General features: G+C 46.0%; 1 protein-coding gene across 2 annotated transcripts in view; it reads right to left on the bottom strand.

Annotated features, from left to right (window-relative positions):
- The window catches only part of LOC137384010 (striatin-interacting protein 1 homolog), a 223875-nt gene that overhangs the window by 74336 nt on the left and 122929 nt on the right, over window positions 1-26610 (bottom strand). For both annotated transcript variants that reach the window (XM_068057577.1, XM_068057576.1), the window contains exons 12-13: window positions 24254-24317; window positions 15211-15282 (exon numbers count right to left, since the gene is read on the bottom strand). In XM_068057577.1, the coding sequence (XP_067913678.1) occupies window positions 15211-15282; window positions 24254-24317 (136 nt within the window). The remainder of the gene's footprint in view (window positions 1-15210; window positions 15283-24253; window positions 24318-26610) is intronic.

Genomic DNA, 26610 nt, shown 5'->3' on the forward strand with positions numbered 1-26610 from the left:
TATATGTTTCAATCAAGTCGCCTCTTACTCTTCTAAACTCCAGTGGATACAAGCCTAGTCTGTCCAATCTTTCCTCGTAAGACAGCCCGCCCATTCCAGGTATTAGTCTAGTAAACCCTCTCTGTACTGCCTCCAACGCTTTTACATCCTTCTTTAAATGAGACCAATACTGTACACAGTACTCCAGATGTGGTCACACCAATGCCCTGTATAGCTGCAGCATAACCTCCCTAATTTTGTATTCAATTCCCCTCACTATAAGCGATAACAATCTATTAGCTTTCTTAATTACCTGCATACTAATCTTTTGCGATTCATGCACCAGGACGCCCAGATCCCTCTGCATCTCAGAGCTCTGCAATCTCTCACCATTTAGATAATATGCTTCTTTGTTATTCTTCCTGCCAAAATGCACAACTTTGCATTTTCCCACATTATACTCCATCTGCCAGATTTTTGCCCACTCGCTTAACCTATCTATTTCCCTTTGTAGCCTCATGTCCTCTTCACAACCTACTTTCTGACCTATCTTTGTGTCAACTGCAAATTTAGCAACCATACCTTCAGTCCCTTCGTCTAAGTCATTTATATAAATTGTAAAAAGTTGAGGCCGCAGCACAATCCCTGTGGCACACCACTTGGTACATCTTGCAGAAATTGACCCATTTATGCCTACTCTGTTTCCTGTTAGCTAGCCAATCTTCTCTCCATGCCAGTATGTTACCCCCTACACCATGAGCTTTTATTTTTTTCCAACAACCTTTGATGTGGTACCTTATCAAATGCCTTCTGGAAAACTAAGTGCAATACATCCACCAACTCCCCTTCATCCACAGCACATGCAACTCTCTGAAAGAATTCCAATAAGTTGGTTAAACATGATTGCCCTTTCACAAAACCCTGTTGACTCTGCCTGATTACCCTCAATTATTCTGAGTGCCCTGCTATAAAGTCTCTAATAATAGCTTCTAACATTTTCCCTAAGACAGATGTTAAGCTAACTGGCCTGTAGTTCCTGCTTTCAGTCTCCCTCCCTTTTTGAATAAAGGAGTTACATTCGCTATTTTCCAGTCTAGCAGAACATTCCCCAAATCGAAGGAACTTTGGAAAATTAAAACTAATGCATCAACTACCTCATTAGCCACTTCTTTTAACACCCTAGGATGAAGGGTACTTGTCAGCCCGCAGCTCCAACAATTTGTTCAGTACCACTTCCCTGGTGATTGTAATTTTGAGTTCCTCCCTCCCTTCCATTTCCTGACTTAGAGCTAATTCTGGGATGTTACTTGCATCCTCCATAGTGAAGACCAATGCAAAATACCAGTTCAATTCATCTGCCATCTCCTTATTATCTATTATTAATTCCCCAGACTCACTTTCTATAGGACCAACGTTCACTTTGTTACCTCTTTTCTTTTTTAAATATCTATAGAAACTCTAACTATCCGTCTTTATATTTCTAGCTAGCTTTTTCTTGCACTCTAATTTTACCTTCCTGATCAACCTTTTAGTCATTCTTTGCTGTTTTTTATATTCTGTCCAATCTTCTGACCTGCCATCCAACTTTGTGCAATTATATGCATTTTCTTTATGTTTGATACTATCTTTAACTGTTTTAGTTAACCAGGGATGGCAGGTCCCACCCTTGGAATTTTTCTTTCTCGTTGTAATATATCTATTCTGTGTATTCTGAAATATCCCCTTAAATGTCTGCCACTGCATCTCTATTGACCTATCCCTTAACCTAATTTGCCAATTTACTTCAGCTAGCTCTGCTTTCATGCTCTCATAATTGCCCTTATTTAACGTTAAAATACTGTTCTTGGACCCACTCTTCTCTCCCTCAAACTGAATGCAAAATTCAATCATATTATGATCGCTGCTACCTAGGGGCGCCCTAACAATGACGTCATTAATTAATCCTATCTCGTTGCATAATACCAGGTCTAGTATAGCGTGCTCTCTGGTTGACTTCAGAACATGCTGTTCCAAGAAATTATCCCAAATACATTCTATGTACTCCTCATCTAGGCTAATTCTGCCCATCTGATTTTTCCAGTCTATATGTAGGTTAAAATGCCCCATGATTATCGCTGTACCTTTCTGGCAAGCTGCCATTATTTCTTTATACCCTATGTGGTTAATATTAGGTGACCTGTACACCACTCCCACAAGTGACTTCTTGCCTTTATGATTTCTCATCTCTACCCAAACTGCTTCGACATTCTGGTTTCCTGAACTTAAGTCATCCCTCTCTACTGCGCTAATACCATCATTAATTAACAGAGCCATCCCTGCACCTTTTTCTAGCTTCCTGTCCTTCCTAAATGCCATGTACCCTTCAATATTCAGTTCCCAATCCATGCTATCCTGTAGCCATGTCTCTGTAATGGCTATCAGATCGTACTTATTTATTACTATTTGTGCTCTCAGTTCATCTGTTTTGTTTCGAATGCTATCTGCATTCAGATACAGAGCCTTTAGATTTGTCCTAATATTTTTGTAACCTCTAGCCTTATCTGTTGATTTACTCTTAGATTTGTATGCTCTGGCTCTTCCTGTCACAGTCTATCATTTCCCATATTAATACCTTTCTCTCTTGCCTTGTCTCTACTCCTTGATTGACCATATCTTCCCAAATTTGATCTCTTGCCCCACGAGTCAGTTTAAAACCCTCTCTACTTTTATTTATGCGGCTCGCTAGAACACCGGCCTCAGCACGGTTCAGGCGTAAACCGTCCCACTGCAACAGCCACCACTTTGCCCAATACTGTTGCCTGTGCCCCACAAACTGGAACCCACTTCGACCACACCAGTCTTTGAACCAAGCATTAAATTTCTCTAAACTTATTTGCCCTACGCCAATTTGCTCAGGTAATAATCCAGAGATTATTACCTTTGAGGTTCTGCTTATTAATTTAGTGCCTAATTCCTCATACTGACTATGCAGAACCTCTTTCCTAGGCCTGCCTATGTTATTGGTACGTTCATGGACCATGACGACTGGATCTTCCCCCTCCCACTCTAAGTTTCACTCCAGCCCTGAGCAGATGTCCCGAACTCCGGCACCGGGCAGGCAACACAGTCGTCTGGACTCTTGCTCTTTGCTGTAGAGAACAGCGTCAATCCCTCTCACTATGCTGTCCCCAACTACCACTACATTCCTTTTTTCTCCCTCCACTTGAATGGCTTCCTGCATCATGGTGTCATGGTCAGGCTGCTCATCCAACCTGCAGCTCCCACTCTCACCCAAACAAGCTGAAAGAACCTCAAACCTGTTACATAATCGTAAAGGCTGAGGTTCCTGCACTCCTGCCCTCTGGATCCGCTTACCTGCCTCAGTTGCAGCCACACTCCTGTCCCTGGCCACTGGCCAAATCAGAAGACCCAATCCTCAGGGGTGTGACCGCCTCCTGGTACAAAGTGTCCAGGTAACTTTCCCCTCCCTGATGTGTCGCAGTGTCTGCAGCTCGGCCTCTAGTTCAATGACTCTGAGCCGAAGCTCTTTGAGCCACAAACACTTACTGCAGACGTGTTTGTCCTGGATCACACTGGCATCCAGGAGCTCTCACATGCTACAGCCGTGACACAACACCTGTCCTGCCAGCCTTAATGTGTTTCAATTAACTAATTAATTATTTAATTCAAATATTTATTTTATTCTCCATTTTTACATCTTTTATTAAGCTTACCACTAGTTCCTTTACTATTTTAAATGTTAGGGTGAGAATAGACCTTAACCACTGACCAGATACTCACCAAACAGGTAGCTTCTTCCCCAACCAATCACCTACCAGCTTGCCTGTGAGGTCACACTTGATTTTCTTTGAACGGGCTCGTTCCACTGAACTGGATCGAATAGGATAGAGGATTAGGATAGCCACGCCCCGCCCTCCCTGAAGCGAAGCCACGCCCCGCCCTCCCTGAAGCGAAGCCACGCCCCGCCCTCCCTGAAGCGAAGCCACGCCCCGCCCTCCCTGAAGCGAACTGGAGGGGGTGCAGAGGCGATTCACCAGGATGTTGCCTGGGATGGAACATTTAAGCTATGAAGAGAAGTTGGATAGGCTTGGGTTGTTTTCGCTGGAGCAGAGAAGACTGAGTGGTGATCTGATCGAGGTGTACAAGATTATGAGGGGCATGGACAGGGTGGATAGGGAGCAGCTGTTCCCCTTAGTTGAAGGGTCAGTTACGAGGGGTCACAAGTTTAAGGTGAGGGGCGGGAGGCTTAAGGGGGATTTGAGAAATAACTTTTTTACCCAGAGGGTGGTGACGGTCTGGAATGCCCTGCCTGGGAGGGTGGTAGAGGTGGGTTGCCTCACATCCTTTAAAAAGTACCTGGATGAGCACTTGGCACATCATAACATTCAAGGTTATGGGCCAAGTGCTCTTAAATGGGATTAGGTAGACAGGTCAGGTGTATTTAATGCATTGGTGCAGACTCGACAGGCCAAAGGGCCTCTTCTGCACTGTATTATTCTGTGATTCTGTGTGAATCTGTGATAGGACAACCCCTCCATTTCAGAGACCAATTTAGTAAATCTTCACTGCACCGCCTTCAGGAAAGACTAGATCGTCTGGAGCTGTTCTTTTTGGAACAGAAAAGCTGAGGGGAGATTTGATTGAGATGTACAAAATTGTGAGGGGTCTGGATAGAGTGGATGGGACAGGCCTAAATAACTTAGCAGAGAGGTCAGTGATGAGGGGGCAGTGAATTAAAGTGCATGGTAGAAGGATTAGAGGGGAAATGAGGAGAAAAGAATTTCACCCAGAGGATGGTGGGGGTCTAGAACTCACTGCATGAAAGGGTAGTAGAGGCAGAAACCCTCAAAGCATTTAAAAGGTGTCTGGATGTGCACCTAAAGTGTCGCAACCTGCAGGGCTCCGGACCATATACTGGAAAGTGGGAGGCTGGGTTGCTTGTTGGGCAAAGTGGTCTCCTTCTGTGCTGTAAACTTTCTATGTTCCATGTTCCCATCCTTTGTAGCAAAAGATAATTTGCCTTCCTAATTGCTTGCTGTTCCTTCATGTTCTGTGATTCGTGTACAAGGATATACCCAGGTCGCTCTGAATGCGAAGGTTTCCCTGTCTCTCACCATTCAAAAAGTTTTTTTTTATTTTTCCTACCAAAATGGATAACTTCATCCTTCTTGTTCATTCATCCACTCTGTTCATATTGCTCTGCAGCCTCTTTGCATGATTCTCCTCACCTAACTCTGTATTGTCAGTTAACTTGGATGTTATACTCATTCCGTGTTTGGGGCACCTTTTTCTCAAGGCTTCCCCTCTGTAATAGTCTTATTACCCTAGGGTTCCGCTGCTCCTTCCTCTCTGACAATATGAAAGGCACAATTCAGCACAGTGGCACCTCATCAGACCCCTTTCCTATCCTGAGTGGCGTGAAACAGGGCTGTGTTCCCGCATCCACACTGTTTGGGATTTTCTTCTCCCTGCTGCTCTCACATGCGCTCAAGTCTTCAGAAGAAGGAATTTTCCTCCACACAAGATCAGGGGGCAGGTTGTTCAACCTTGTCCGTCTAAGAGCGAAGTCCAAAGTACAGAAAGTCCTCATCAGGGAACCCCTCTTTGATGACGATGCTGCTTTAACATCTCACACTGAAGAGTGTCTGCAGAGTCTCATCGACAGGATTGCGGCTGCCTGCAACGAATTTGGCCTAACCATCAGCCTCAAGAAAACGAACATCGTGGGACAGGACGTCAGAAATGCTCCATCCATCAATGTTCTGATCGGCGACCACGCTCTGGAAGTGGTTCAAGAGTTCACCTACCTAGGCTCAACTATCACCAGTAACCTGTCTCTCGATGCAGAAATCAACAAGCGCATGGGAAAGGCTTCCACTGCTATGTCCAGACTGGCCAAGAGAGTGTGGGAAAATGGCGCACTGACACAGAACACAAAAGTCCGAGTGTATCAAGCCTGCGTCCTCAGTACCTTGCTCTATGGCAGCGAGGCCTGGACAACGTATGTCAGCCAAGAGTGACGTCTCAATTCATTCCATCTTCGCTGCCTCCGGAGAATCCTTGGCATCAGGTGGCAGGACCATATCTCCAACACAGAAGTCCTCGAGGCGGCCAACATCCCCAGCTTATACACACAACTGAGTCAGCGGCGCTTGAGATGGCTTGGCCATGTGAGCCGCATGGAAGATGGCAGGATCCCCAAAGACACATTGTACAGCGAGCTCGCCACTGGTATCAGACCCACCGGCCGTTCATGTCTCCACTTTAAAGACGTCTGCAAACGCGACATGAAGTCCTGTGACATGGATCACAAGTCGTGGGAGTCAGTTGCCAGCGATCGCCAGAGCTGGCGGGCAGCCATAAAGGCGGGACTAAAGTGTGGCGAGTCGAAGAGACTTAGCAGTTGGCAGGAAAAAAGACAGAAGCGCAAGGGGAGAGCCAACTGTGTAACAGCCCCGACAAACAATTTCTTCTGCAGCACCTGTGGAAGAGTCTGTCACTCTAATATTGGCCTTTATAGCCACTCCAGGCGCTGCTCCACAAACCACTGACCACCTCCAGGTGCTTACCCATTGTCTCTCGAGACAAGGAGGCCAAAGAAGAACACTTATTCCTCTCATCTAAGTCATTACTATAGACTGTAAATAGCTAAGACCAAGTACTGATCCCTGTGGTGCCATGCTAGTTAGAGACTAACATGAAAATGTCCTTGTTTTCTGTGCAATAATCAATCCACTACCCCCAATTCCATGAGTGCTAATTTTGTGTAATAAGCTCCTGTGTAGCATTTTATCAAATGCTTTTTGAAAATCCACTGGTTTCCCCTTATCCATCTTAGGAGTTACAGCCTTAAAAAATCTCCAACAGACTTGTCAAATATGATTTCCCTTCCATAAACGCGTGCTGATTCTGCTTTCTCGTATTATAATTTTCGAAGTGCTCTGTTACTATGTGCCTAATAATACACTCTAGCATTTTGCCTACTACTGATGTTAGGTTAACTGGCCTACAAGCTCTCCGTTTTCTCTCTTCCTCCTTCCGTAAATAGCACGGTTATGCTTGCTGCCTTCTAATCCTTGACAGAGTATCAGCGGGAGAGGAGAGCATTCAAAAAGCATGCCAGAGCCTCTGAAATTCGAGCAGGAGGTTCAGAGGCCAATCAAAAATTCCAGGGAGAAGTCTCGGAGGGTGGAGTTCCGGAGCAGTAAGTATAGACAGTAACTTACCTCGGGTGGAAAAAGAGGAAAAAACTGCAAAAGTGATGTCACAGGGAAGCTGTGACCTGATTGGCTGGTAGGGAATCTGCACTGAGTTTGAAAATAAAACATTGATAAACTAATTAACCCTAATTAACTAATTAATAAGTAGAGGAGTAACTAAACCAGAGGGAGGAGATTACTGTATTTAGCATTTAATATTTATAGTAGAAATCTAGCGCTAGGGACCATATAGTTAATTGTAACTTAATTTAGTAAGGATTTAATAAGTATTTATTTTAAATTAATTCATTAATTAGTGCTCAAAATGTCAGTTAGAGGGGTAAAGTGCTTCACCTGCGAGCTGTGGGAGGTGCGTGACGCTTCCAGCGTTCCAGACAACTACATCTGCAGGAAGTGTACCCAATTGCAACTCCTCACAGACCGCATGGATCGGTTGGAGCAGCAATTGGATGCACTTAGGAGCATGCAGGTGGCAGAAAGCATCATAGACAGGAGTTTCAGAGACGTGGTTACACCCAAGGTGCAGGCAGATAGATGAGTGACCGCTAGAACGGGCAGGCAGTCAGTGCAGGAATCCCCTGTGGCTATCCCCCTCTCTAACAAGTATACCGTTTTGGATACTGTTGCGGGGGGAATGGCCTATCAGAGGAAAACAGCAGCAGCCAGAGCAGTGGCACCACGGCTGGCTCTGTTGTTCAGCAGGGAGGGACAAAGCGCAGAAGAGCAATAGTTATAGGGGACTCTATAGTCAGGGGCACAGATTAGGCGCTTCTGTGGATATGAGAGAGATTCCAGGATGGTATGTTGCCTCCCTGGTGCAAGGGTCAAGGATGTCTCTGAACGGATAGGGGGCATTCTGAAGCGGGACAGTGAACAGCCAGAGGTTGTATACACATTGGTACTAATGACATAGGCAGGAAGAGTGACGAAGTCCTGCAGGGGGAGTTGAGGGAGTTAGGTAGTAAGTTAAAATACAGGACCTCGAAGGTTGTAATCTCGGGATTACTCCCTGTGCCACATGCCAGTGAGGCTAGAAATAGGAAGATAGTGCAGCTACACATGTGGCTAAACAGCTGGTGTTGGAGGGAGGGTTTCAGATATCTGGATCATGGGGATCTCTTCCAGGACAGGTGGGACCAGTACAAGAAGGACGGGTTGCATTTAAACTGGAGGGGCACAAATATCCTGGCTGTGAGGTTTGCTAGCGTCACTCAGGAGGGTTTAAACTAGTATGGCAGGGGGGTGGGAACCAGAGCAGTAGGACAGCAGATCAAATAACTGAGGGGGAACTAGTGAATAAGGTCAGAAAGACTGAGAGGAAGAGCAGGCAGGGAGATGTTGCTGAGCACAGCGGGACTCGTGGTCTGAAGTGCATTTGTTTCAATGCGAGAAGTATAACAGGTAAGGCAGATGAACCTAGAGCTTGGATTAGTAGTTGGAACTATGTTGTTGCTATTACAGAAACTTGGTTGAGGGAAGGACAGGATTGGCAGCTAAACGTTCCGGGATTTCGATGCTGCAGGCGGGATAGAGGGAGACGTAAAAGGGGTAGGGGAGTTGCATTACGGGTTAAGGAGAATATCACAGCTGCACTGTGGGAGGATATCTCGGAGGGATCATGTAGCGAGGCAATATGGGTAGAGCTCAGGAATAGGAAGGGTGCAGTCACAATGTTGGGGGTTTACTACAGGCCTCCCAACAGCCAGCGGGAGATAGAGGAGCAGATATGTAGACAGATTTTGGAAAGATGTAAAAGCAACAGGATTGTTGTGGTGGGTGATTTTAACTTCACCTATATTGACTGGGACTCACTTAGTGCTAGGGACTTGGATGGGACAAAATTTGTAAAGATCATTCAGGAGGGCATCTTGAAACAATATGTCGATAGTCCAACTAGGGAAGGGGCCGTACTGGACCTGGTATTGGGGAATGAGCCCGGCCAGGTGGTCGAAGTTTCAGTAGGGGAGCATTTCGGGAACAGTGACCATAATTCCATAAGTTTTAAGGTACTTGTGGATAAGGATAAGCGTAGTCCTCGGGTGAAGGTGCTAAATTGGGGGAAGGCTAATTATAACAATATTAGGCAGGAACTGAAGAATTTAGATTGGTGGCGGTTGTTTGAGGGTAAATCAACATCTGACATGTGGGAGTCTTTCAAACGTCGGTTGATTAGAATCCAGGACCGGCATGTTCCTGTGAGGATGAAAGATAAGTTTGGCAAGTTTCGGGAACCTTGGATAACGAGGGATATTGTGAGCCTAGTCAAAAAGAAAAAGGAAGCATACGTAAGGGCTGGAAGGCTGGGAACAGACAAAGCCCTTGAGGAATATAAAGAAAGTCGGAAGGAACTTAAGCAAGGAGTCAGGAGGGCTAAAAGGGGTCATGAAAAATCATTGGCAAACAGGATTAAGGAGAATCCCAAGGCTTTTTATATGTATATAAAGAGCAAGAGGGTAGCCAGAGAAAGGGTTGGCCCACTCAAGGACAGAGGAGGGAATCTATGTGTGAAGCCAGAGGAAATGGGCGAGGTACTAAATGAGTACTTCGCATCAGTATTCACCCAAGAGAAGGACTTGGTGGATGATGAGTCTAGGGAAGGGAGTGTAGACAGTCTGAGTCATGTCGAAGTCAAAAAGGAGGTGGTGTTGGGCATCTTGAAAAACATTAAGGTAGATAAGTCCCCAGGGCCTGATGGAATCTACCCCAGAATACAGAGGGAGGCAAGGGAGGAAATTGCTGGGGCCTTGACAGAAATCTTTGTATCCTCATTGACTGCAGGTGAGGTCCCAGAGGACTGGACAATAGCCAATGTTGTTCTTTTGTTTAAGGGTAGCAAGGATAATACAGGAAATTACAGGCCTGTGAGCCTTACGTCAGTGGTAGGGTAATTATTGGAGAGGATTCTTCGGGACAGGATTTACTCCCATTTGGAAACAAAGGGGAGGTAGTGTCTCACTAACTTGATCGAGTTTTATGAGGAAGTGACGAAGACGATTGATGAAGGAAGGGGAGTGGATGTTGTCTACACGGACTTCAGTAAAGATTTTGACAAGGTCCCTCATGGCAAACTGGTACAAAAAGGTGAAGTCACACGGGATCAGAGGTGAGCTGGCAAGATGGATACAGAACTGGCTCTGTCATAGAAGACAGAGGGTAGCAGTGGAAGGGTGCTTTTCTGAATGGAGGGATGTGACTAGTGGTGTTCCGCAGGGATCAGTGCTGGGACCTATGCTCTTTGTAGTATATATAAATGATTTGGAGGAAAATGTAGCTGGTCTGATTAGCAAGTTTGCAGACGACACAAAGGTTGGTGGAGTTGCGGATAGTGATGAGGATTGTCAGAGAATACAGCAGGATATAGATCGGTTGGAGACTTGGGGGGAGAAATGGCAGATGGAGTTTAATCCGGACAAACGTGAGGTAATGCATTTTGGAAGGTCTAATGCAGGTGGGAAGTATACAGTAAATGGCAGAACCCTTAGGAGTACTGACAGGCAGAGAGATCTGGGCGTACAGGTCCACAGATCACTGATAGTGACAACGCAGGTGGATAAGTTAGTCAAGAAGGCATACGGCATGCTTGTCTTCATCGGTCAGGGCAGAGAGTATAAAAGTTGGCAAGTCATGCTGCAGCTGTACAGAACCTCAGTTAGGTCACACTTGGAATGGTGTGTACAATTCTGGTCGCCACACTATCAGAAGGACGTGGAGGCTTTGGAGAGGGTACAGAAGAGGTTTACCAGGATGTTGCCTGGTCTGGAGGGCATTAGCTATGAGGAGAGGTTGGATAAACTCGGATTGTTTTCACTGGAACGATGGAGGTGGAGGGGTGACATGATAGAGATTTACAAAGTTATGAGTGGCATGGACAGAGTGGATCGTCAGAAGCTTTTTCCCAGGGTGGAAGAGTCAGTTACTAAGGGACATAGGTTTAAGGTGCGAGGGGCAAAGTTTAGAGGGGATGTACGAGGCAAGTTCTTTACACAGAGGGTGGTGAGTGCCTGGAACTTGCTGCCGGGGGAGGTGGTGGAAGCAGGTACGATAGTGACATTTAAGGAGCATCTTGACAAATACATGAATAGGAAGGGAATAGAGGGATACGGACCCCAGAAGTGCAGAAGGTTTTAGTTTAGACAGGCATCAAGATCAGCGCAGGCTTGGAGGGCCGAATGACTTGTTCCTGTGCTGTACTGTTCTTTATTCTTTGACTGTTCTAGAACCTAAAGAATTATGGAAGATCAAAACCAATGCATCCACTATCTCTGTAGCCATCTCTTCTAATACCCTAGGAAGCAGTCAACAGGTCCAAAGGATGGGTCACCACATGACAATCGTCACAGCTCAGGCTGTCGCCATTTGGCCCATCGTGTCCACACCTGCTCTCCGAAAGAGCAACACTCCCAGTTCCATTCCCCTGCCTTCGCCCCACAACCCTGCACATTCTTCCTTTTCATATAATTGTCTAATTCCCTTTTGAATGTTTCAATTGAACCTACCTCTAGCATTCCCAGGCAGCGCATTCCAGACCTTAATCACTCATTGTGTGAAAAACCTTTCCCTCATGTCACTTTTGCTTCTATTTATTTTATTTATTTTTATTTAGAGATACAGCACTGAAACTGGCCCTTCGGCCCACCGAGTCTGTGCCGACCAAGAACCACCCATTTATACTAACCCTACAGTAATCCCATATTCCCTACCACCTACCTACACTAGGGGCAATTTACAATGGCCAATTTACCTATCAAGCCTTTGGCGGTGGGAGGAAACTAGAGCACCCGGCGAAAACCCACACAGTCACAGAGAACACTTGCAAACTCCGCACAGCCAGTACCCAGAATTGAACCCGGGTCCCTGGAGTTGTGAGGCTGTGGTGCTAACCACTGTACCGCCTTCTCTTAACAAATACTTTAAATCTGTGCCCTCTCGTTCTCGAATCTTTCATGAATGGGAACAATTTCTCTCTATCTACTGTCCAGACACCTCATAATTTTGAACACCTCAATCAAATTACCCCTCAGCCTTCTCTTCAAGGAAAACAGTCCTAACTTGTCCAACAGGCTGGAACCATTCTCGTGAATCTTTTCTGTACTCTCTCCACTGCCCTCATGACTTTCCACAAGTGTGGCACCTAGAATCAGAAGCAATACACCAGCTGAGGACGAACTTGTGTCTTATACAAGTTCAACATAACTTCCTTGCTCTTGTGCTCTATGCCCCTATCAATAAAGCCCAGGATAATGTATGCTTTATTAACCACTCTCTAAACCTGTCCTGCCACCTTCAATGACTTATGCACATATACACCTAGGTCCCTCTGCTCCTGCACCCCCTTAAGAATTGTACCCTGGTCTCTCCATGTTCTTCCTACCAAAATGAATCACTTCACATTTCTCTGCATTGAACTTCATCTGCCACCTGTCTGCCCATTCCACCAACTTGTCTATGTCCTTCTGAAGTTCTATATTACCCTCCTCACAGTTCACAATGTTTCCAAGTTTTGTATCATCTGCAAACTCTGAAATTGTGCCCTGTACACCAAGGTCTAGGTCATTAATATATATCAGGAAAAGCAAGTCCCAGCACTAATCCTAGGGGAACTCCACTACAAACCTTCCTCCAGCCTGAAAACATCCATTAACCACTACTCTTTGTTTCTTGTCACTCAGCAGTTTTGTATCCATGTTGCTACCGTCCCTTTTATTCCATGAGCTACAAGTTTGTTCACAAGTCTGTTGTGTGGCACTGTATCAAATGCCTTTTGAAAGTCCATGTTATCCACATCAACAGCATTGCCCTCATCAACCCTCTCTATTACTTCCTCAAAAAACTCCAGGAAGTTAGACAGACAAGATTTTTCCATAAGAAATCCATGCTGGCTTTCCTTAATTAACTCACATTTGTCCATGTGACTGTTGATTTTGCCCCAAATTATATAGCACCTTTAAGCTCTGGAATTTCCTTCATAAACCTCTCTTTCCTCCTTTAATTCGCTCCTTAAAACCTCTCTCTTTGACCAAGCTTTTGGACATCTGCCCTAATACCTCATGTAGCGTGGTGTCAAACCTTAGGAGTATTGACAGGCAGAGAGATCTGGATGTACAGGTCCACAGGTCACTGCAAGTGGCAACGCAGGTGGATAAGGTAGTCAAGAAGGCATACGGCATGCTTGCCTTCATCGGTCAGGGCATAGAGTATAAAAATTGGCAAGTCATGCTGCAGCTGTACAGAACCTTAGTTAGGTCACACTTAGAATATTGCGTGCAATTCTGGTCGCCACACTACCAGAAGGACATGGAGGCTTTGGAGAGGGAACAGAAGAGATTTAACAGGATGTTGCCTAGTCTGGAGAGCATTAGCTATGAGGAAAGGTTGGATAAACTCGGATTGTTTTCACTGGAATGACGGAGGTGGAGGGGCGACATGATAGAGGTTTACAAAGTTATGAGTGGCATGGACAAAGTGGATAGTCAGAAGCTTTTTCCCAGGGTGGAAGAGTCAGTTACTAAGGGCGGCACAGTGGCGCAGTGGTTAGCACCGCAGCCTCACAGCTCCAGCGACCCGGGTTCAATTCTGGGTACTGCCTGTGTGGAGTTTGCAAGTTCTCCGTGTCTGCGTGGGTTTCCTCCGGGTGCTCCGGTTTCCTCCCACAAGCCAAAGACTTGCAGGTTGATAGGTAAATTGGCCATTAGCAATTGCCCCTAGTATAGGTAGATGGAAGGGAAATATAGGGACAGGTGGGGATGTGGTAGGAATATGGAATTAGTGTAGGATTAGTATAAATGGGTGGTTGATGGTCGGCACAGACTCGCTGGGCCGAAGGGCCTGTTTCAGTGCTGTATCTCTAAACTAAACTAATAGGTTTAAGGTGAGAGGGCAAAGTTTAGAGGGGATGTGCAAGGCAAGTTCTTTACACAGAGGGTGGTGAGTGCCTGGAACTTGCTGCCGGGGGAGTGGTGGAAGCAGGTACGATAGCGACATTTAAGAGGCACATTGGCAAATACATGAGTTGGTTGGGATTAGAAGGATACGGTCCCCGGAAGTGCAGAAGGTTTTAGTTGAGACAGGCATCAAGATCGGCGCAGGCTTGGAGGGCCGAACAGCCTGTTCCTGTGCTGTACTGTTCTTTGTTCTTGTTAGAGAACTCCTGTGAAGCACCTTGTGGTATTGTAATATATTAACAAAGTGATTACTGACAACGCAGCCGGCAGCTTATGGCATCCGACTGCGACAATCAGCACACATTGGTTCATTGGTACAGATTGGTTCCTACCCTCTGTGCATTCTCTGCGTTTAGGGAGGGGGCGGGGGGGGGGTGGGGCGGGGGTAGAGAGGGGTCGAAGACCTTGCTGGTGGCGGATGCGCTCTCCTCCTTCCCCCCACCGCCTGCTCCTGACGCCTGGCGCGCTCGCTCTCCCGCCCGCTCACTCACAGCCCCCTCGCTCCCTCCCCTCCCCGGCCCCCTCCAGCCATTCTGTGCTGCCATGTGTTTAGGTTGCCATCGTGTGATTATTTGAGCAGTGCCATCTTTAATCCTGGCATCTGCCTGACATCGCAAACTGACATTTTAGTGGCACAGGCTGCACTTGTGCATGTGCCATTGCAGCGCCACCCAGTGGTGGCATTGTCAGAAAACACAGCCATATATTAAAGGTGCTATTTGAATACAAGTCGGTTTAAAAATTCATATTCACAACTTCTACTCATCATCTTTATGAATACGTTCCATTATTTACTCAAAGAGCTTGATAAATTTGTCAGGCATGACTTGCCTTTTACAAATCCACACTGGCTGTCACTTGAATATCAATTTTATTCCCTATTGTTGCCTCTAGAAGCTTACCCACTCCTGATGTTAGGCTGACTGGTCTATGTAAAGTAAGAGGCACTTTACAAGATGAACAGTATATTCGAGAAGGCACGCCGTGGATTTAAGAGACCGATGTATTAACAATTCCACTCCTAACTAACACGAACTGACTTCAAAATTTAGAAATAGCAGCATCCATACCGCAGAGAGGGGCTTTTTCAGATATTCCTCCTCCTTCTTGACCTGAATCTCAGATATTGAGATGTACTTGTGCTGTAGAGTAAATAAATGATGAGTGTATACACGAATACAGAAATGTGTTCATCAGCTTTTAAAAAAACATGTATATGAAATATATATTTTCTCAATTTTTTGATCAATATTTAGAACACTGGTTTTGGGGAATAGAACACCTTCCATTTCATGCATTGAGTGTCAAGTACTCCCAAGGCAAGTATAGCATATTAAACATAGAGTAAAACACCCTCTATATCTTAGACACCCCTTCTGTCCCCATGTGCTATTTCTCACATCAGCCATCCCATGGCCTTTGATGAGTTGATAAAAGATCATCCACCTGAAAGTTAACTGTTCATCGTGCCACAAATGCTGCTTGACCTGAGTGTTTCTAGTATTTTCCGCTTTTATTTCAGATTTTCAACATTCACTATTTCTTCTGTGATCCCATGGCCTTTGAAGTTGTCAGTTTAGTGTTGAATCAGTGCTGAATTAGGAGACAGTTTTACTTTGGGCCCATGCCAATTAGGACAAGCAGTATTCAGTCTGCGCCATATGTACTACAATCCAGTGAAAGTACTGTAATTTTCACCACAATTTTTAAAAAGAGGCCAACTGTTACTAAAATAGCACTTCTGTACAGAAATAGTTTCAAAAAATACTTGATTTTAAAACACATTATCTTGGCCCCTTTTAATGTAACGGATTGCAATACACTGAAAATAATGAATATAATGTGGACAGTCAACAACATCATATGCAAGGTGCACTGTAACAAGTACAAGGTGATGACAAGCAAGTCTCCTAAAATAGCCTGTGAGTAGTCAGAGTCACATTCTAGGGAATGACAGAACTTTAAACTAAATTTGGTGTAAATGATAGAGGTTTCAATGCATTCATTTTTCGTGATGGAAGGGATTAAAGCTGAGCAATTATATACATTAATGTAAATATTATGGTATGCAATAATAGTGTCATGCTTAACACGCTCATATCACATTAATCTGCTCACTATTTAAAGGCAGGTATTAACCAGTTTTAAATAAAACATTTATATTTTAAAACAAGAGACAAAATAATAGATATAGCAGAACAGGAACTGAAGTAGGCCATTCAGCCCATCGAGCCTGCTCCGCCATTCAATTAGATTGTGGCTGATCATCTACCTCAATGCCACTTTCCCATGCTACCCCCATATCCCTTTATGTTGTTAGTATCCAGGTATCTATCGATTTCTGCTTTGAACTTGCTCAATCATTGAGCTTCCACAGCCCTCTGGGGTAGAGAATTCCAAAGATTCACCACTCTCGAGTAAAGAAATTCCTTCTCATCTCAGTCTTAAATGGCCTCCCTCTTATTCTGAGACAATGTCGCCTGGTTCTCCAGGCACAAAGCAGATGACAATTGGCGTAGAAACTGGGCGCCACGGGTTGCCTTTGTCGGTGGGAGAGGTCATTGCACCTCACTGGACAGCTACCGCCCGCCTCAAACCGGGCAGCCCCCGGTCAATAAGGTTCTGTCCCGCCACAGTCTACCTGCTTCAATGGGTGCTTGGAGCTCAGGGTCATTGCCCGAAAGGTGGACTGATACACCGCACCAAACAACACGAAAAAAGGAAAGAAGGTACCAGCCCTTCGCTTTGCAAGCTGGAACGTCAGAACTATGTGTCCTGGCCTGTCGGAAGACCTTACACAAATCAACGATTCTCGGAAGACCGCCATCATTAACAACAAGCTCAGTAGACTCAATGTAGACATTGCAGCACTTCAGGAGACACGCCTCCCCGCGAGTGGATCTCTAGCAGAGCAAGACTACACCTTCTTCTGGCAGGGCAGGGATCCTGAAGAACCAAGACAGCATGGAGTGGGCTTCGCCATCAGAAACACCTTGTTCAGCATGATAGAGCCTCCCTCAAATGGCTCGGAACGCATACTGTCCATCCGACTGCTCACCACCTCTGGTCCAGTACACCTACTCAGCATCTCTGCTCCAACACTCTGCTCCCCTCCTGAAGCTAAAGACCAGTTCTACAAGCAACTCTATAACATCATTAGCAGCATCCCCAACACCGAACACCTATTCCTGCTGGGGGACTTGAATGCCAGGGTTGGGGCCGACCATGACTCATGGCCCTCCTGCCTTGGGCGCTATGGCGTTAGAAGGATGAATGAGAACGGGCAGAGACTGCTTGAGTTGTGTACCGATCATAACCAACTCGTTCTTTCACACTAAACCCTGTCACCAGGTTTCATGGAGGCACCCAAGATCACGTCGTTGGCACCAGCTAGACCTCATTGTCACAAGGCGAGCCGCCTTAAACAGTGTTCAAATCACACGCAGCTTCCACAGTGCAGACTGCGACACCGATCACTCCCTGGTGTGCAGCAAGGTTAGACTCAGACCAAAGAAGTTGCATCATTCCAAGCAGCAGGGCCACCCGCGCATCAACACTAGCAGAATTTCTCACCCACAGCTGTTACAAAAATTTCTAAATTAACTTGCAACAGCCCTTCAAAACACTCCCACAGGGGATGCAGAGACCAAGTGGGCCCACATCAAAGACGCCATCTATGAGTCAGCTTTGACCACCTACGGCAAAAGTACGAAGAGAAATGCAGACTGGTTTCAATCTCATAATGAAGAGCTGGAACCTGTCATAGCCGCTAAGCGCATTGCACTGTTGAACTACAAGAAAGCCCCCAGCGATTTAACATCCGCAGCACTTAAAGCAGCCAGAAGCACTGCACAAAGAACAGCCAGGCGCTGCGCAAACGACTACTGGCAACACCTATGCAGTCATATTCAGCTGGCCTCAGACACCGGAAACATCAGAGGAATGTATGATGGCATGAAGAGAGCTCTTGGGCCAACCACCAAGAAGATCGCCCCCCCCTCAAATCTAAATCAGGGGACATAATCACTGACCAACACAAACAAATGGACCGCTGGGTTGAGCATTACCTAGAACTGTACTCCAAGGAGAATGCTGTCACTGAGACTGCCCTCAATGCAGCCCAGCTTCTACCAGTCATGGATGAGCTGGACATACAGCCAACCAAATCAGAACTCAGTGATGCCATTGATTCTCTAGCCAGTGGAAAAGCCCCTGGGAAGGACAGCATTACCCCTGAAATAATCAAGAGTGCCAAGCCTGCTATACTCTCAGCACTACATGAACTGCTTTGCCTGTGCTGGGACGAGGGAGCAGTACCCCAGGACATGCACGATGCCAATATCATCACCCTCTATAAAAACAAAGGTGACCACGGTGACTGCAACAACTACCGTGGAATCTCCCTGCTCAGCATAGTGGGGAAAGTCTTTGCTCGAGTCGCTCTGAACAGGCTCCAGAAGCTGGCCGAGCGCGTCTACCCTGAGGCACAGTGTGGCTTTCGTGCAGAGAGATCGACCGTTGACATGCTGTTCTCCCTTCGTCAGATACAGGAGAAATGCCGTGAACAACAGATGCCCCTCTACATTGCTTTCATTGATCTCACCAAAGCCTTTGACCTCGTCAGCAGACGTGGTCTCTTCAGACTACTAGAAAAGATTGGATGCCCACCAAAGCTACTAAGTATCATCACCTCATTCCATGACAATATGAAAGGCACAATTCAACATGGTGCTCCTCCTCAGAGCCCTTTCCTATCCTGAGTGGCGTGAAACAGGGCTGTGTTCTTGCACCCACACTTTTTGGGATTTTCTTCTCCCTGCTGCTTTCACATGCGTTCAAGTCCTCTGAAGGAGGAATTTTCCTCCACACAAGATCAGGGGGCAGGTTGTTCAACCTTGCCCGTCTAAGAGCGAAGTGCAAAGTACGGAAATTCCTCATCAGGGAACTCCTCTTTGCTGATGATGCTGCATTAACATCCCACACTGAAGAGTGCCTGCAGAGTCTCATCAACAAGTTTGTGGCTGCCTGCAATGAATTTGGCCTAACCATCAGCCTCAAGAAAACAAACATCATGGGGCAGGATGTCAGAAATGCTCCATCCATCAATATTGGTGACCACGCTCTGGAAGTGGTTCAAGAGTTCACCTACCTAGGCTCAACTATCACCAGTAACCTGTCTCTCGATGCAGAAATCAACAAGCGCATGGGAAAGGCTTCCACTGCTATGTCCAGACTGGCCAAGAGAGTGTGGGAAAATGGCGCACTGACACAGAACACAAAAGTCCGAGTGCATCAGGCCTGTGTCCTCAGTACCTTGCTCTATGGCAGCGAGGCCTGGACAACGTATGTCAGCCAAGAGTGACGTCTCAATTCATTCCATCTGCGCTGCCTCCGGAGAATACTTGGCATCAGGTGGCAGGACTGTATCTCCAACACAGAAGTCCTCGAGGCGGCCAACATCCCCAGCTTGTACACACTACTGAGTCAGCGGCGCTTGAGATGGCTTGGCCATGTGAGCCGCATGGAAGATGGCAGGATCCCCAAAGACACATTGTACAGCGAGCTCGCCACTGGTATCAGACCCACCGGCCGTCCATGTCTCTGCTATAAAGACGTCTGCAAACGAGACATGAAATCATGTGACATTGATCACAAGTCGTGGGAGTCAGTTGCCAGCATTCGCCAGAGCTGGCGGGCAGCCATAAAGACGGGGCTAAAATGTGGCGAGTCGAAGAGACTTAGTAGTTGGCAGGAAAAAAGACAGAGGCGCAAGGGGAGAGCCAACTGTGCAACAGCCCCGACAAACAAATTTCTCTGCAGCACCTGTGGAAAAGCCTGTCACTCTAGAATTGGCCTTTTTAGTCACTCCAGGCGCTGCTTCACAAACCACTGACCACCTCCAGGCGCGTATCCATTGTCTCTCGAGATAAGGAGGCCCAAAGAAGAGAATATAAGAGCAGGGAGGTTATGACAGAGCTGTATAAAACGCTAGTTAGGCCACAGCAGAAGTACTGTGTATAGTTCTGTGCACCACACTATCGGAAGGATATGACTGCACTGGAGAGCGTGCAGAGGAGATTCACCAGAATGTTGCCTGGGCTGGAGAATTTCAGCTATGAAGAGAGACAGACTGGAAAGGCTAGGGTTGCTTTCCTTAGAGCAGAGAAGGCTGAGGGGGGACATGATTGAGGTATACAAAATCATGATGGGCAGTGATAGATTAGATAGCAAGAAACTTTCTCCCTTCGCGGATGTGTCAATAACCAGGGGGCATAGATCTAAGGTAAGGGGCAGGAAGTTTAGAGGGGATTTGAGAAAAAATGTTTTCACTCAGACGACAGTTGGAATCTGGAATGCACTGCCTGAAGAGGTGCTAGTGGCAGGAACCCTCACAACATTTAAGTAGTATTTAGATGAACACTTGAGCTGCCATAGCATACAAGGCTACGGGCCAAGTGCTGGAAAATGGGATTAGAATAATGAGGTGCTTGATGGCCAGCACAGACACGATGGGCCGAAGGGCCTGTTTCTGTGCTGTATAACTCTATGATGGCTCACAGTGCCTCATAGATGCCCAGTTTGAACCACGAGCTCGGTTCTGAATCTATCCCATTTAGCACAGTGTAATGCCACACAATGCAACAGAGGGTGTCCTCAGTGTGAAGATAGGACTTTGTCTGCAGAGGAACTGCTGCATGATCACTCCTAACAATACTTTCATGGACAGATACATCTGCAACAGGTAGATTGGTAAGAAAGTCATCAAGTAGGTTGTTCCCTTGTGTTTGCTCTCTCACCACCTCCTGCAAGCCACGTCTGGAAGTTACGTTCTTTAGGCCTCAGTCAACGATGCTGCAACCAAACCACTTGGTGATGGATACTGAAGTCCCCAAGAGTACATTGTGCTCTTGCTAACCTCAATGTTCCTTGAAGGAGTAACATGTGCTGTGGATAAAGGGGAGCCCATTGACATACTGTACTTGGATTTCCAGAAGGCATTTGGCAAGGTGCCACACAAAAGATTATTGCGCAAACTAGCTCATGGTGTAGGGGACATGTAGCATGGATAGAAGATTGACTGGCAGAAAACAGAGTATGCAGAAATGGGTCCTTTTCTGATTGGCAGGACGTGACGAGTGGAGTCCCGCAGGGGTCTGTGCTGGGGTCTCAACCTTTTACAATTTATATCAATTACTTAGATGAGAGGAGCAATGGCATGGTCGTCAAATTTGAGATGGCACAAAGATAGCTAGGAAAGTATGTTGTGAAGAGGACATAAGGAGGTTGCAGACCGATTCAGATAGATTGAGTGAGTGGGCAAAAATCTGGCAGATGGAGTATAATGTGGGAAAATGTAAAGTTGTTCACTTTGGCAGGAAGAATAAAAAAGCAGAGTATTAATAAAATGGAGAATTACTGCAGAATTCTGAAGTGCAGAGGGATCTAGGTGTTCTAGTGCATGAGTCACAAAAGGTTAATATGCAGGTACAACAAGCAATCAAGGCGGCTAATGGAATTATATCCTTTATTACAAGGGTAATTAAAAATAAAAGTAAGGATATTATGCTTCAGTTATTGAGAGCGTTGGTGAGATCAGATCTCAAATACTGTGTGCAGTTTTGGTCTCCTTATTTAAGGAAGGATGTAAATGCATTGGAGGCAGTTCAGAAGAGGTTTACTAGATTGATACCTGGAATGAGCAGGTTGTCTTATGAGGAAAGATTGGTCAGACTGGGCTTGTTTTCACTGGAGTTTAGAAGAGTGAGGGGAGACTTGATTGAAGTATATAAGATCCTGAACAGTATTGACAAGGTGGATGTGGAGAGGATGTTTCCTCTTGTGGGTGAGTCCAGGACTAGGGAGCACTGTTTTAAAATTATGGGCCACCCTTTTAGGGCAGAGATGAGGAGAATTTTTTTTTCCTCAGAGGGTTGTGCAACTTTGGAATTTTCTGCCTCAGGTGGTGGTGGAGGCGGGGTCATTGAATATTTTTAAGGTGGAGGTAGATTGATTCCATTGCCTAACAAGAATCTAAGATTATCAGGAGTAGATGGGAGTGTGGAATTTGAGACAGAAACAGATAAGCCATAATGTTATTAAATGGTGGAGCAAGCTCAACGGACTGAATGGCCTACTTCTGCTCCTAATTCATATGGTCGAATGGTCGTAATGCTTCTTCCAAGTGATGTTCAACATGGAGAAGTACAGATTCATCAGCTGAGGGAGGGCTGTAGGTGGTAATCAGCAAGTTTAACTTGCCCATTTTTTTTTTGTTCATCAGATGTGGATGTTGCTACATCTTTAATTGTCCTTGAGAAGGTGGTGGTGAGCCACTTTCTTGAATCACTGCAGTCCATGTGGTGTAGGTACACCCACAGTGCTGTTAGGAAGGGAGTTCCAGGTTTTTGACCCAGCAACAGTGAAGGAACAGGGATATAGACCCAAGTCAGGATGGTTGTGTGGCTTTGGGAGGGGGCGGGGGGGTATTGTAGGTGGGGCAGGGTAACTTGCAGGGAGAGGTATTCTCACATGTCTGCTGCCTTGTTCTTCTATGTGGTAGAGGTCATGGGTTTGGAAGGGGCTATTGAAGGAGCCTTGGCAAGTTGCTGCAAGTAGAAAGTACATACTGCTGCCACTGTGCACCTGTTGGTGGAAAGAATGAAAGTTTAAGGTGGTAGATGGGGTGCCAATGGATCAGGCTGCTTTACCCTGGATAGCATTGAGCTTCTTGAGCATTGCTGGAGCTGCACTTATCCAGGGAAGCGGAGAGTATTCCATCACTTGCACCTTGCAGATGGTGGACAGGCTCTGAGGAGTCAGGAAGTGAGTTACTTGCTGCGGAATTCCCAGCCTCTGACCTATTCCTGTAGCCACAGTATTTATATGGTTGATCTGATTAAGTTTCTGGTCAATGGCAACCCCCAGGATGTTGATGGTGGGGATTCAGTGATGGTAATCGGATTTCCATTGATTTCAATTTTGCTAGGGCTCCTTGATGCCACACTCAGTCAAATGGTGCTTTGATGTCAACAGCAGTCACACTCGCTTCACCTCTGGAATTCAGCTCGTTTTATCCATGTTTGGACCAAGGCTGTAATGAGGTCTGGAGCTTAGTGGCCCTAGTGGAACCCAAACTGAGCATCGGTGAGCAGGTTATTGCTGAGTAAGTGCTGTTTGGTAACACTGTCATCGAAACATCACTTTGCTGATAACTGAGAGTAGAATGATGGGCTGGTAATTGGACAGATTCGTTTTTCCCTGCTTTTTGTGGACAAGACAACACCTGGTCAATGTCTGACATTGTCAGGTATATTCCAGCGTTGGAGCTGAACTCGAACAGCCTGGCTGGGGGTGCAGCTAGTTCTGGAGCTTTAGTCTTTAGTACTACAGCCAGAGCCATTGCTGTATCCATTTGACTTGAAGCAAAGAAACTTAATTGGATTCCCAGCGCCATTCTCCTCCGACTGTGTACCACCAACCCTGGTGGATCTGTCCTGTCAATGAAACAGAACATACCCAGATGGTGAAGAAGTCTGAGGCGCTGGCTTAAAAGTATAACTATGTCAGGAATAGTCAGCAGGGCAGCTTTCCCAATTTTGGCCCCAGTCCCCAGATGTTAGTGAGGAGTATTTTACAGGGTCAACTGGTTTGGTTTTGTCATTGTCGTGTCCTAATTGGATGCCTAGGTCACAGTCAAGTGGTCTATCTGATTTTATTCTTATTCTATACAGCAGTTTGATACAACCAAGCTATTTGCTAGGTCAATTAAAAGGGCAATTAAGAGTCAACCACATTAGTGGGGAACTGGAGTTACATATAGGCCAGACTGAATAAGGAGGGCAGGTTTCCTTTACCAAAAGAGATTAGGGAACCAGTTGTGTTTCACAACAATCAGAATGGTCACTTGGGCAAGTTATTGGAGTGTTGGTGCCTGTGGAAGTCTAGCTTGATACAGAGTATGGGAGAAGATGGAGAGAAAAAAGCAAAACATCTGGAGTCTGTTTCAGCTGTACACTTTTTGTATCAAAATAGAAAACAAGCTCTATAAAAACATTTACTATTTTTGAAGAAATGTTGCCATCGGACAGGTTAAAGCTGGACCTCCCCGCCTACCTGTTTAAGGGTTTTGATACTTTCATGGATGGGCCGTGGTAATCCAACAACGGTATCAGTGTCACTGCAAAGAAAAAATATAAATTTAAAGATGCAGCTATCTTTGCGAGCGCGCCCGCAACTTTCCAATGCAATTCTCCTGTAATGCTTCTGGGTCTACAAGAGTATTCTTCCCATTCACAGGCCCCTTTCTCTCCGTCTCTGCATGAAATACTAATTATTTTCCATATTTTCACAGGCTGAAGGAACTGCTTATATTTCCAACATTTTCTGTTTTTATTCTTACTGTTCCATCAGTTCTGAAACGTGGCACATTTAAAAGGATTTGTTAAAAGCCTGTTTGAAGCATCCAAGTTTGATTTTAAAATGTTGACCATTCTCACATTTTGCTGGTCTCTCAGCTACTGCCCCAGACTCAGCAGATGGGGGGCATCTTATGAGCAGTGAGAGAAGGCTGTGTTTGCTAACAAAGCGACCACTAGGTGGTGCAGTACTTGCACATACACAAATGCAGCCTCATGCACTGAAATGTCACTATCTGCGATGTTTTTGGCAGCTGCCATTAGTAAACATGACGCTGCTCAATTTATCACAAAAACAAATGAAACTCCAACCCCAAGTGGCTGAGAATGTTGCCTCCATCCCACCCCCAACAGTACCCGGTTCCTCTTCGCCACTGCCTCCCACACCCATTTGCTTGCCGCTTGCTCCCCGCCACTTCCCCCACTCGCCTCAGCGTTTCCTCCCTCCCACTCTCGCTCGCAGTTTTCCACCCCGCCTATCCTGTCACTATCTCTCTCCCCTGCTTCCTCCGTGCAGGGAAGAGAGACAGCGATCGTGGGAGGGAGTGGGGAGCAGAGGCAGGGGGGTGCGAAGTGGCGAGGTGGGGAGCGAGTGGCCCACAGGAAGGTGGGGGGGGGGGGGGGGTGGGGGGGGAGTGAAGCGGGGAACAAGTGGCCAAGGGGGGATAAGCAGCGAGCAGACTTGGCAGTATGGGATGACATTTTCGCACATGCACGAATTAGTCCTGGCAAGCCAGGTGCTGACGTAGGCTGCGCATGTGCAGCACCAAACTGACAGCAAGAGTCTGTTCTGCGCTTGCGCAAAGCTGGGAGCACTCTGATGACGTCGGCGCTGGGCTGCATTGTCAGCAGTCACTTTGGTAGGAGAAAACATAAAGGGCCTTTGATATTATAGGTTAGCTTACAAGTGACACTCGCGTGAATGTACTTTCAAATGTCACTTTCAGTCTCCCTGTGAACGGACGACAAACTGGGCATTCCACAAATGCCCGGTGGCATCACAATATCAACCAGTCACACTATTAAGCACAAAAACCAAGATGGGACACACACATGATGACATCATTGAAAGCAGTATTTAGCTCATATTACTGAGCAGCAGAGACATTTACACTGGTCACAGGCACCAAGACACAGGAAAATGGGTCTTTCTGCACACTTGAATAAAACTAGTCAGTTCTGGCTTCATCCAGATATCCAGTTAAGAGAGATCTGAGCAATATTCCCTCCAAGCTGTGCAGGTGCGCGGCTGCACAGCATTTGGGATGTGCTGCGTAGGGAACAAACAGGCCGCACAAAAGCAATGTTCCCTTTTAGATACAAAGCCGCTCGTCAAACTTGAAGAAACTGCACAGTGCAACAGCAAACAAAACTTAAAGGGAGCATTGCATCTGAACTACAGAAAACTGTATATCTTTTTAAGATGAACAGGCTCTATAAAAGAGTAGGCTGAGGGGTGATAGCAAAAATTATGAAGGGGGTTGGATAGGGTAGAGAGAGAAAATATATTTCCACTTCTGGGGGAGACCAGAAAATATTATATTTCTATAAATATAACATACGAGAGAGTGACATAAATCCAGTAGGGAATTCAGGAGAAACCTAAATCACCCGAAGAGTGGTTAGAATATGGGGCTCACTACCACATGGTGTAGTTGAGGTGAATAGCATAAATGCATTTAAATATGTGGGAGAAAGGAATAGAAGGTAATGTTTATAGGGTGAGAGGAAGTAGTGTGGAAGGAGGCTTGGGTGAAACATAACATAAACCAGTTGGGTGGAATGGCCTGTTTCCTGTGCTGTACATTAATCTAAAAACATAAGAAATAGGAAGAGTAGGCCAATTGGCTCCTTGATCCTGCTCTACCATTTAATATCATGGCTGATCAGTTTGTGGCCTTAATTCCACTTTCCTGCCTGGCACCAATAAACCTCAACTCCCTTGCAGGTCAATATTTCTGATTAATTCAACATTCAATATATTCAATTACCCAGCCTCCATTACTTGCTGAGGAAGAGAATTCCAAAAATTAACAACCCCTTCGAAAGAAGAAA

The sequence above is a fragment of the Heterodontus francisci genome, chromosome 25, assembly GCF_036365525.1.
Source record: "Heterodontus francisci isolate sHetFra1 chromosome 25, sHetFra1.hap1, whole genome shotgun sequence".
NCBI classification, from domain to species: domain Eukaryota; kingdom Metazoa; phylum Chordata; class Chondrichthyes; order Heterodontiformes; family Heterodontidae; genus Heterodontus; species Heterodontus francisci.